The sequence below is a fragment of the Cynara cardunculus genome, assembly GCF_001531365.2.
Source record: "Cynara cardunculus var. scolymus isolate 2C chromosome LG 13, CcrdV1, whole genome shotgun sequence".
NCBI classification, from domain to species: domain Eukaryota; kingdom Viridiplantae; phylum Streptophyta; class Magnoliopsida; order Asterales; family Asteraceae; genus Cynara; species Cynara cardunculus.
This window is the reverse complement of record NC_037540.1, coordinates 12,894,433-12,907,386: the sequence shown is the minus strand read 5'-3', so window position 1 is coordinate 12,907,386 and position 12,954 is coordinate 12,894,433. Positions and strand designations below refer to the sequence as shown.

Sequence of the window (12,954 nt, the reverse complement as noted above, 5' to 3'; positions counted from 1 at the left end):
CCCCCCCAAAAAAATAAAATAAAAAAATAAAATCCCTACCTACGGGTGGTATATACTGGATTGTCTGGTCTGGTTTTTGTTTATATATTTTTTCTTGATTCTTCATTTTATGGGGCTCATCTTTGTGTCAAGTAAATTGGACCACATTCTAATATCACATAAATTGGATCCACAAAATGAAAGTAATTATATGCAATCAAATTCTATTATGTGGATGTTGGAATGTGTTTCTTGAGCAATAATAACGCTAAGCATTAACAACCGAGACTAGCCGTCTAGTCCCACTTGTACCCCTTAATTTTTTACATGTCAATTGTGGGCAACTTAAACCTAATGATTAAACCACCATTACTTATCTCAGTGCTTGGTGGTGGTGATTGCAAATCCAGGAATTGATTGCCAATCCACTTATCATTTCTTCATCTCTTTCTTGATGTCATACGTACTTAATGTGGTAATCTTACTTTATTGTGACCGATAGGTCACAGTTCAAGTCACGGAATCAATAGAAATAGTGTACAAAGAATTCTCTCCCCAACCCCTGCAGAGCCCTTGTGCACAGGGATCAGGCTTTTAATACTTGTTTATATTGCATTTGGTATAACAGACTTGCATGTTGGATATGTTAGGAATTTGCAGATGGAATAGACAGAAAACAGATTAGGATGTATATTAACACTACCCTTAGGATATTATTAGTCCCCACAATAGATATAGTTGTATGGGTTCTTGACTAATACTTGTTTAAATTTCGTTTGGTGTAACACTCACTTTTGCACAATCTCCGGGGGTTTTCGTGGAAACAGCGTCTTTACCCTTTTGGGTAGAGGACAGGTCGTACATTCCACATGAGCTCTCGAGTGAGATATACGGGTTCTTTTGGTTTGGTTTTATTTCATTGGTGTAACAGAATTGTATGTTGGATATGGACCCTGGTTTGGAACGGTTTCAAGAAGAAAACAGATATGATATATACTCCTTCGTCCTAAAATAAATGTTCACAATGAAAAAGTCACAATTTTATAAATGTGTAATTATTACACTTTCTAATTAACTAAATGACAATTTTACCTTTAATATATGAATTCATCCATATCATAACTAAGGGTAGAATTGGAAATTTGTCACTTATGATAGTGGACACTTATTCTAGGATTAACTAAAATAGAAATGTGGACACGGAGTGAGTTAAGTGCTTGTTGATCCTGACAATATAGGTGTCATTGTTCTGATTTGATTTAATAATTTACGGCAGAAACTAAAAGAAAACTCGGAAGAACTGGCAAGTGGGTCCGAGAACTTCGCATCAATGGCAGAACAGCTTGCAAAGCAAATGGAGAATCGAAAGTGGTGGCAGCTGTGAATAACAATAACTACTCGCTGAGTCCCTGGGGATGGATCTCTTAACTCGGCATAAACTCGAATGGTCAATTAATGGTACATTACATTTCATCGCTAGTTAATTTTTCTTAATAACCTGATAAAGTACAAACAGTTGTGTATTGTTTGTGTATTTATTATAACGAGTTATATAAACCTCGGTCGATTCATGTAGCTTACTTTGTTTCAGTTTTCGTAAATATGACCAGAAAACAAGAAATGAAATGACATGAAATTGAACAAAAGAAACGGGCACATGGAGTTAATAATGTGTTGCGTATTTCAGTTATTCAAGTAACAATTGGAGCCAAAGTTCATCATGTTTAATAAGGTGCTCCTGATGTATATTTAAGGGGATGTTTTGGATTGCTTATAAAAACAACTTATTGACTTATTCTAGTGTGGTACCAGTAATAAGCATTTTTGAGTGTTTGGATAAACAACTTATACCGGTGCCAAACTGGTAATAAGGAGTTTTTGAAGAAGTTAAACTCTTCTGACTTATAATAAGTTGATGAATGTTTTTGTAAAAAAACATAAGTCGTTTCAAATAAGCAATCCCAAACACCCCCTAAATGTATGAAATAAGTAGCATCAGACATTGTTTACTTAAGTAAATGTCTGGATGTGATGGAAAACATTTTTATTTAAATATTATATTTATGTTAAAATAAATGTAGACTTCTTTTTTGCTTTGTAATTGGTGGTGATTTTAATGTCATCAACCATTTGTTGTAATTGTGATTATTTTGAGATCAATTAAAGTGATAAGACTAAACATAAGTGACTTAGGAGGTGTGGAGTGTACACTTACATGTGTTGCCCCTATCACCTTAAATCGTCATAAGGTGGGGTATGAGGCAGAGCCCCCAACGAGGTTTGGGACAACGCCCCATGGTTTGTGGATTTTAAAAGAGTTTGGACTTGGAAAGTTTTAGCTTCAGGATTATTTGGACGGATTTCACAAGGTTGGAAACCTTCTTGAAATTGTTCCTGAAGTTGGGTGAATTCTGACCAAGTCTAAAATTTGATCTATGCAATCAGACTTAAGTTCTGTGCACCCAGACTTAGGGGTTGTTTACCAAAATTTTTATCAAGTCCTGTATGGATAAATTTGTCTGTTTGGTTAAATGAGTGTTGTTGTTTACTTTTTTTATTTGAACCAACAGTCTGAATAACATAAATGATCGATTTACCCCCCAATTTTAATTATTTGAACATCAAAACAAAAAATCATAAAGAGGCCGACGATGGGGTATCTCATATGGAAAGAAGGTGGTGCTTTAAATAAGGGGTAAGGGTGTCATTTTTGTGGCTGAATAGGGACAACGCACCATTTCTATCTGTGTGATTAAGTCATTTTCTGTGCGAATAAGTCGTAAGTAAACAACCCAAATGAGCTGTACAAATAAGCCAGATAGACCAATAAGTCTAATTATGTCGCAAGTAAACAACCCCTTAGACTCGTTATGATTAGAGTTTGGATACAATTTTTGTTCTATAATCTTATCCATTAACGGTTATAACCGTTCTTAACCGGCTGTAACTGTCGATCTCTCATATAAATATGTAAACGAGAATCTGGGTATATATAAAGACTCATTCTCACAGCCTTCGAGATATAAAGAGTTTATCTTGGAATATCCATATACGAAATTTGTGATACCCAAGGCAGTAAGAGGCGAATTGTTGTATTTGGATAGTGATCTTTCACGATTCAAAGAGATTATTCAGTCTACAAATCATCTCTGAATCCCTATATATAACATTCAAATACAATAATTTTTGTTTTCACCAATGAAGGCAAATGGAGAAGAATCTCTTCAGAACATGACCTCGAAGTTTGACAAACTGGAGAAGTTTCAAGGAAACGATCTTCGATGTTGGCAAAAGAAGATGCACTTCCTTCTCAGTACTTTGAAGGTTGTGTTTGATCTTAGCATGCGGATGAGATGCTGGAGATGGCAAGACACAGAAACAAGTGTGCGAGAACGATGACTATATATGACGTCGGCATATATTAAATGATATTTGTGATGCCTTATTCGATGTTTACAAAAATGTAGAATATGTAAAGGAATTATGGGACGCCTTAGAATCGAAATACATGGCCGAGGATGCTTTGAGTAAGAAGTTTCTCGTGAGTATTTTTAACAATTACAAAATGGTCGATTCCAGGCCCGTCATAGAGCAGTATAATGAATTGCTCTGGATCCTTGGTCAATTTACTTAACACCACATGAAGATGGTTGAATATATCTCGGTGTAAAGTATTATTGACAATTTTCCACCATCGTGGAAAGATTTTAAAACACATTCTCAAACATAAAGGAATAAATTTCCTTGGTGCAATTTGGAAGCCACTTCCGTATCGAGGAATCATTATGTGTGCAAGAAAGTGGTAAGGCCAAAGATAAGGATGTCACTGGACTGTCCAATGTCAACATGGTTGAGGAGCGTAAACACACGACCAAGAAAAGGCTCAACAGGAGAAAAAATGAATGTTCAACAACCCCAAGCATGGACCCAAAAAGAAGTCAAAGATGACTTGTTGGATTTGTGGTCGAACAGGTCACTTCAAGAAGAAAATGAAAGCCGATGGTTCCATCAATAAGTTTAAGCCACGGTTGATAATACAAGGATTTCGACAAAAAAGAAGGTATCGATTATTTCGATACTTATGCAACGGTCGCTAGAATCTCTATCATTCCATTATTAATAGCTTTGGCAGCTACCAATTTGGTAATTCACCAAATGGATGGCAAAACGTCATTCCTTAATGGTGATTTAAAGGAGGAAGTATATATGAAGCAACCAAAAGATTTTTTTTTATTAATCTGGATATCCAACTTGCTATGCGAGCCGACTAATCCCAGGGAGACCACCTGCTTTGCAGATAGCCCGGAGTCACCGCATTTGAACCTCCGTGGCGACAAGGGGATTTATATTCCTCATTGGATTTAAACTTGGGACCTCCTGGTACTTTTGACCTTTGGAGTCAAGCTCAAACTAATCAAACACCACCCTTGTGGTTAAGAATTTGTGATGTCGGGGAATGGAAATAAAGTGTGTGAGTTACTCGAATCACATTTTATGGATTAAAACATGCCCCACAACAATAGCATCAAAAGTTTGATGAAGTGGCTTTGTCCAATGGTTTTCATCTAAACCAATCGGACAAATGTGTATATAGCAAATTTAATGATTCTCGTAAATGAGTCATGGTTTGTCTATATGTAGATGACATGTTGATCTTTGGTCCGAAGACATGTTGACTTTTTTTTTCATCCAAATTATCAATGAAAGATTTGGGGGAGGCTGAAGTAATCCTTGGGATAAGGATTAAACGGGAGAACAAAGGTTTGACCATAACAAAATCTCACTACGTTGATAAAGTGTTAAGAAATTTAATGTGTTAAATTGTTCACCCATGAGTACTCTTATGGATCAGATTGAAAAGCTTATGCCTGAGGGTGAAGTCGTTTCACAATTTGAATACTCTAAGGTAATTGGGTGCTTGATGTATATTATGGCATGCACATGACTGCACATTGAAAGTTGAGTAGGTTTACTAGTAAACCTAGTGCTCACTATTGGCAAGCGGTTAGAAAAGTATTCAAATACTTTATACTTAATGGGAACCATGAATTATGACATAACATATGTTGGGTTTCCTTCGGCGATTGAAGGCTACACGGATGCGAGTTGGATATTCAATATAGAAGATCATTCTTTCTCTTGGGCCTCAAAGAAGCAAACTTGAATCATAAATTCCACCATGGAATCTACCATCGATAAAGAGGCAGAGTGGCTAAGGAATCTAATTTATGAGTTTCCTTTATGGTCGAAGCCGATATCACTATGTATTCATCGTGATAGTGGGATGAGTTGAAGTCCCTATAAATTTCTAATAATGAGATACCCAGTTCCCCTTTAATATGACGTTAAAGGCTGAATTGAATATGAAAGACTTATTAATAGAAACGGAAGCACATGATGATTACATCCCAAGGTATGTGCTTAGACCTGCAAGTGTTGAAGTGTTGAAATTTTTTCTTAATGATTCTTTTGAAAAATTGCATATGCAGGTATAAGACTTAAAAGAACAACCTATATATGGACGTAAAGTGTGGCCGCTTCAAGAAAGTTTTCGATTTCACTTTCTATACGTTCATGAATGGATAAGGACGCAATGCCTCTACAAATGTGTCAAGTTCATTATCTAGATTTGTACAAACTCATGTGTTTATAATCTTCAGATATTCAAATGGGTTGACGGGTTTAATTCTTAGGACACCCCAATTCTCGGATATTTGGAATGTATAATATAGTAAGATGGAAACTCAATCTTCTTGACATTTTCATATATGCATATGTTTGATTTATGTATTTATGTTTTGTGTTGTGAATCAAAGTATTACACCAAAATGAGGGAGGAATGTTGGTGATTTTAGTGTAATTTCAATTTACTTGAGATCAATTAAAGTGATAAGACAAATATAAGTGAGTTAGGAGGTGCGGAGTGCACACTGTTGCCCCTATCACCTTAGATCGCCATAAGGCAGTGTCTAGGGGCAGAGCCCCCATTGTGGTTCGGGACAACACCCCGAGGTTTATGGGCTTTAATAAGAGTTAGACTTAGAGAATTTTAGCTTAGGGATGATCTGGACGAATTTCATAAGGTTAGAAACCTTAGTTGGATGAATTTTGACCAAGTCTAAAATCTGATCTATGCAATCAAACTTAAGGTTTGTGTAATCAGATTTATAGACTGTGCAACCAGAGTTATAGTTTGTGCAACCAGACTTAGATTCAGTACAATCCAATGGGCATTTGGTTCACAAGATGTTTTCTGAAGGAATAGAATCTGTCAAAGGAATTTGACTTTAAGGTCTCATTTGTTTTGCAGGAGTGGAATGGATTTGGGGAAATTTGGATTTCAAATCCATTCCAATACCATGTTTGGTTTGTTGGATTGTCTGGATTTGAAATTCTAGGATTTAATTGAAATCCTACAAATATAAGATTTTGAAATCCTTAGGGAGTGCTCGGGATTCACAGGATTTCATAGGATCGTATGAAATAAGGTTTTAAAAAATGTTGAGAACAATTGTTTTGTAATAATCGATTAATAAGAATGTAATTTAATTATTCTTATAATTATTTGTAATTTTTTATAAATAATGGAATCCAATTCATTCAAAATCCTACAAACCAAAAACACCAATGATTTCAAATTCATTCCAATCCAAATCCCACCATGAAATCCAAATCCCTAAAAAACAATCCTACAAACCAAATGGATCCTAAATGAATTGGAATGGAATTTGACGGCACGCTTGGGTGGAATGAGTTGGAATGTAATATGTTAAATGCTTTGGAATCTACCTGTTTGGTTGATAGAATATAGCTTCGGAATTGAAATGAATAAATGATAAATGACCAAAATACCCATTTTATAGTGGTGATTGGTTGTGGTTCCATTCCGTGGTCGGTGGTGGTTCAGAACGGTGATGGTCTACGGTGATTTAGATCGATGGTGGTTAGTGGTGGTTTAGATCAGCGTGATTTAGACCGGCGGTGGTTCTGAATAGTGGTGATCGGCGATGATTTAGACCAAAGGCGCTTTAGATCTGTAGTGGTCGCGATGGTTCTGAATGATGGCGGTTGTGGTGGTGGTTCAGAATGGTGGTGGTCAATGGTGCTTCAGATGGAGGTCATATGGGGGGTAAATCAAGTACGGAAGATGTGATAATTTTTCTTTTTGAGAAAATGAGATGAAATGAAATTGAATTCCTTCTCAATTGTGATGGAATGACCAAATCCATTAATGGTGGAATGTGTGGAATAAAATTCCATTTCATAAGTAAACCAAACGCCTGAATGTAACTTGGTCAACATAATTGATCATTCCAATTCTGTTCGGATCCCCGAACCAAACTCCTCCTCAGAGTTCGGATACAGTTGTAACTGTTCTCTAATCTTTCCATTAATGGTTATAATTGCCCTTATCGCCACTAACTATTGATCTCTCATATAAATATGTAAACAAGAATATAGCTATATAAGGACTCGATCTCACAACTTTTGAGATATAGAGAGTTACTTTTGGATTATCCCAATACAAAATTCGTGATACCCAAGACCGTAAGGGACAAATTATTGTATTTAGACAGTGATCAACAGATCATTCACAATTCAAAGAGATTATCCAGTCCACAAATCATCTATGAATCCACATATCTAACAGTAATGCAAATGATAAAATTTGGTGGAATTGGGTTGTTTACCATATTCACTTACCTTATCAGGTAATATTCTCGGCTATCAAAATTGATTGTTGATAAACACTTACTGGATAAGAATCTTCTCTCTCATTTATCGGGTAAGATTCATTCTCAGTCCTTGTTGTGTCTTTTCTCGATTCCCCAGTAAGATTTTAGGTGCTTGTCATGCTCACCTGAAAGGCAAGCGACTGGTAAACAACCCCTAAATTTCAAAACGTGATAAATCTTGCCTGTGTTCATATTTTGGCGAATACGAGTTTGGTCCAATTTGTAAAAATTGGTTTCTTAAAATAAAAGCTCTAAAAGCTGATTTCTCAATATGGATATGAAAGCAAATTTCATTTTATTTTGACACAAGTTTTTGGTCTTCATGGCTATGTTATCCGAGCTTGTGCTCTTGGTCTATTCATGTTAGTAACGATGGTTGTGCGGCTGATCTTGATTTCAATTTTTTCGATTCAGTCATATTTTGTTCGATGGATTCATTTACTTTAGTATTCATTTAAGATGTCATATTCATCTGAGGTTGCTCTTTGTAGGTTTTCTTGCTGCCAGCTTATTGCCCGATTATGGTTCCACTTCCCCTTTTTGATTACGATCGTCCCATTTTTCTATTCGTAGTTTTGTTGTTTTGTGGATGGCTTGTTTTCCTTTTAGCTCGTTTTTATTGTTTTTGGTGTGTTGCACTGTAGTTGGTCGTTTTTTATGCTTTGCAAAAGTCATAGTGTCTTCAATCTCTTTGATTCCTTGATGTTTTCTTGATAATAAAAATACTTATTTTATTCATTAATTTTCTATAAATAGTTAATCGTTATTGTTAAGCAATGAATAGCATTTTGTGAATTATTAAATCATGGTTTTGTTCCTGGTCCATGGTTTGAGTTTTCAAGATTCAAAGTCCAAAGGTGTATAAAAAGTAGGTTAGACCAAGAAATGTTGAAATCAAAAATGTATTTTTTTTACATGATTGGTTTGAACTTGAGCTTCAAATGTCAAAGTACCTGGAGGTCTCAGGTTCAAATCTAAAGATGAATAAAAATCTTCTTGTGGCCACGGAGGTTCAAATGCGGTGACTCTGGGCTACCCGCAAAGCAGGTGGTCGTCTTGGAATTAGTCGGTTCACATAGCGGGCTGGATATACAGGTTAATTAAAAAAATGTATTTTTTGATTATTAATTTTCTATAAATAGTTAATGCAACTAGTATGTTGAGAATGGAGATCATATACTCTTTTATGTAATTAATTTTTTTCAATTATTTTTGATTTTTTTACTTCTTCCTTTTAAAGAATCTTACCTTTGAAATAGAAAATTTAAAAGTAGTATTTACCAAAATTGCCCCAGGTCTGCAATTCCCTCCGAGGACCTGGTTAAACGACAAAAGAATTTACATTTTTAATTCCTGTCCATGGTATAATGCCTCCGCCAATCATGGATTTGCCCCTTGAAGTTTCAAAAAATTTCAATTTTTATCTAGGTCTGTAATTAACGGGCCTATTGTTTTGCACAACAAGTATATAACTTAATTTTTTTGGGATCAAAACTCATTTTCAAATAAATTGAAGAAAGAAAGATATATGATGAACAAAAAAAAAATTAAGCTGATATTATTTTTCTATATAACTTTACCGTTCCTTCAAAGCAATTTTATAAACCAGATGAGTTGGATTCATCCAACACACCATCAATCAGTTACTAGAAATTAGTACAACTACTGAACACTTTTTAGGATTCTCTCAAGTTTTATTGAAAAAAAATAATATACGTCCGTAATTAAACAAGTCTAAAAAACTTGAAAAACGAGAACTTTTTGAAAAATTGCATATGTCAAAGATCAAAGTTGCAGACGTAATTATGGTCAAGATAACGTTGGATTTAGGGTTCAAACGAAAGTCAAAAATGTAAAAAAGAAATTAAACCTTTTTATAAACCTCAATTATTTTGAAAAATCAAAAAGGTAAAATCACATGGTTAAAAATTGATTTTTGTATATTTGTCCGTAAAAATATGGACGGTGAAAGGCGTGCCGGCGGTGGACGGTGGGGATGATGACGAGGAAGCCGAAATTCTACGCTCAGTCAACTCAGCCATTTGACTATTTTTCGTCCCACCTTTTCGTTATTTCCTTCGTTGACTTTTTTTCCGTCCACCTTTTTTGGTAAGAAAAAATTATTATTTAATCAATTACGTAATTTAACCACCATTTCTAACGAACAATTACGTAATTAATTTGCATTTCTTTTTAAAAATTAACGCGTCAACCATAAATATATTACCCAGTAAATTACAAATTTCATCCCTACACTTTGCTGTTGATTATAATAAGGTCTCTCAAACCCTAAAAATCATGATTAGGATCCTTAGGGCGTGTTTGGTTTGCTGGATTTGAAGGAATTTGGAGGGATTTGGATTTGAAATTCATTCCAATCCCACGTTTGGTTTGTAGGAATGGTAGGATTTCAAATCCTGGGATTCACTTGAAATCCCACCAACACTGGATTTGAGAATCCTTTGAAAATACATGGGATTTTGAAATCCTTCATCGCTTGCCCGACTCATTGCTGTCTCCTCCATTGGTACCGATTTCTACCTTCATCGTTGTCTCCTCCGTTGCCCTTCGTCTCCGTTGCTCACCGTCGCCGTCGCCCTTCGTCTCCGTTGCCGTCGCCCTTCGTCTCCGTTGCCGTCGCGTCGCCCTTCGTCTCTGTTGCCGTCGCGTCGCCCTTCGTCTCCGTTGCTCACCGTCGCGTCGCCCTTCGTCTCTGTTGCCATCGCGTCGCCCTTTGTCTCCATTGCTCACCGTCGCGTCGCCCTTCTAGGTAAATCCCTTTTCCCCTTTTCCCCTTTTCGATTGATCTCTACACTATGAACACAAATTAGGTTAAATGCTTCAATTTTGACAGATTAGGTTGAATATACATGAACATAGATTAGGTTAAATGCTTCAACTTTGACAGAATAAGTTAAATGCTTCAATTTTGATAGATTAGGTTAAATGCTTCAAATCCAATCCTGCAAACCAAACACATGATGGATTTTAAATCCAAATCCCATGGAATTCAAATCCCTCAAAAACATTCCTGCAAACCAAACGCACCCTTATGGTTTTAGTTTCATACGGATCGGGTCCTTGTAGTTTCATTTTTGTAACAAAGTTAGCCCATTGCTCTAACTTCCGTTTAAAATCAAGGGTATTTTAGTTATTCTTTATTTTCATTAAAAATAACACAAATAATGAAATTTCTATCTTAATCTATACTACATTAATAAGCATTTAGACAAATGTTTTAAAGCATAAAGTACTATCAATTTATGCAAGAGATTCAAAAATCTCTTAAGTACAAACTATTATGCATAATGCACAAATGCTTAAAACATTCCATTTATTTGGTCAAAGTTTCATATTTAAGTAAGCTATATTTACATGAAAAAGATATGTTTGTTATTTGCAAAGTTGTTTGACACTTCATTTGTTTCCTATTTTGAACGCAAATTCAAATTTAAAGTTCTTCTTTCTTTTGAAGTAAACTGAAATTTGAAGCAACAATATTAGAAAGGGTTTCAGATCATGCATGTATCCCACCCCAACCCTTCAACTTTATATAAGTTTAGAAACTCAACATGTGTGCAATTATTTTTTCAATCGATTTTACCAGGCCCGTTTCTGACATTTTTTAGGCCATGGACGAGATGTAAAAAGGGGCCCTTGATAAGTACGATATTTTTGCAATATATTGTTTTTATCATCAGAAATAACATTGAATTCATATAAAACCGTTTTTCTGAGTATTCATGAACGCAGAATCAATAAATACTCATTTCTAAATTAATATTATCTAAGAACATTTTTATGTAGTATCAGTAATTTGTTTCATCATCAAAAACATCATCAAAAACATCTTATGATATACTTTTGGTACATAGAATGATATCATTTGGAGTCACAAAGTCGATTTTTCTGATTTCCGAATGACACTATGTAAATCAATGTTTTCGAATGACACTATGTTGGTTTTCCATGTCATCTCATGTTATTATTTTTTAACACCATTTTAAACTTTTATATTATGTTTTCGAATTTGGGAAGATTAACACCATTTTAAACTTTTATATTATGTTTTCGAATTTGGGAAGATTAACACTATTTTAAACTTTTATATTATGTTTTCGAATTTGGGAAGATTAACACCATTTTAAACTTTTATATTATGTTTTCGAATTTGGGAAGATTAACACAATTTTAAACTTTTATACTATGTTTTCGAATTTGAGAAGATTAACACCATTTTAAACTTTTATATTATGTTTTYGAATTTGGGAAAGAAAGAAAGAACGAGAAAAGAAAAGAAAAATAAAGTTTTTTATTTGTGTTTTTAACAGAGAAGAGAGGAAGGAAAAATAATAAAATAAAAATAAATTTTGATATAATTTTTTTCCTTTCATTTTCTTTTCCTTTCTCAAAAAAATCTCGAGAACAAAATATTTTTCTTCCCCATTACTTTCCTCTCTTTCCTACGTAAAAGAAGACTCAAGAACATAAAGTTAGGGTTAAGACAAATTTTTCTGGAATCATCGATTATATAAATTAAAAAACTCATATTCTAATATAAAAATAGAATTCACGCGAAAATGGAACAATCAAAAGAGTTGATGGGAGATAAATTATGGAAAATACATCAAAGTTTTCGAAGCAAGTAGTTTTAGACGTCGGTTTTAGATAAAAAAAACTTAGAAAAACATTAAATAATATTATATAATGAACAACAGATTAACATTTTTATGTATTTTTTTTCTCCAATATATTTAATTCATACATGTTTGGTCTTTAATAGTTAATGTAGTACATAAATATTTTCTTGTCATATTAGATACTAATTTTTATGTGTCTTTTATTTACTAATTTTTTTGAACTACTATTAAATATATTAAAAAATTTGGGCCCCTAATCTTTATGGGTCATGGGCGTACGCCCGGCCCGCCCTCCCTCAGGGACAGCCCTGAATTTTACTAATACACCATATTAACCTTCAACTTTATATATTAGTTGACTTGTAAAATAACCACACAAACTCATGATTCAAGGCTAAACTAATATTTTAGAATTGTGATTCACTCGCGCTGCATCGCCCGGGTACACCATTGGTATATTATACATACACACGGCATCGTGTCTTCACGCGACCTCCTGCCAAGCTCGTTTTCCTGGCGACCCACGCCCCCAGAGTCCCCTAAGGAACCTCGGACGACCTCCGCTGACCTCCATCCTACACCCTCTGCATCTCCGATCT

At 34.7% G+C, this 12,954-nt stretch overlaps 1 protein-coding gene across 1 annotated transcript in view; it reads left to right on the top strand.

Annotated features, from left to right (window-relative positions):
* LOC112524114 overlaps positions 1-1,552 on the top strand; it is a 22,129-nt gene extending 20,577 nt beyond the window's left edge. The window contains exon 24 of the mRNA XM_025133769.1: positions 1,256-1,552. Within this exon, the coding sequence (XP_024989537.1) occupies positions 1,256-1,363 (108 nt within the window). The 3' untranslated portion in view covers positions 1,364-1,552. The remainder of the gene's footprint in view (positions 1-1,255) is intronic.
* The last annotated feature ends 11,402 nt before the right edge of the window (positions 1,553-12,954 follow it).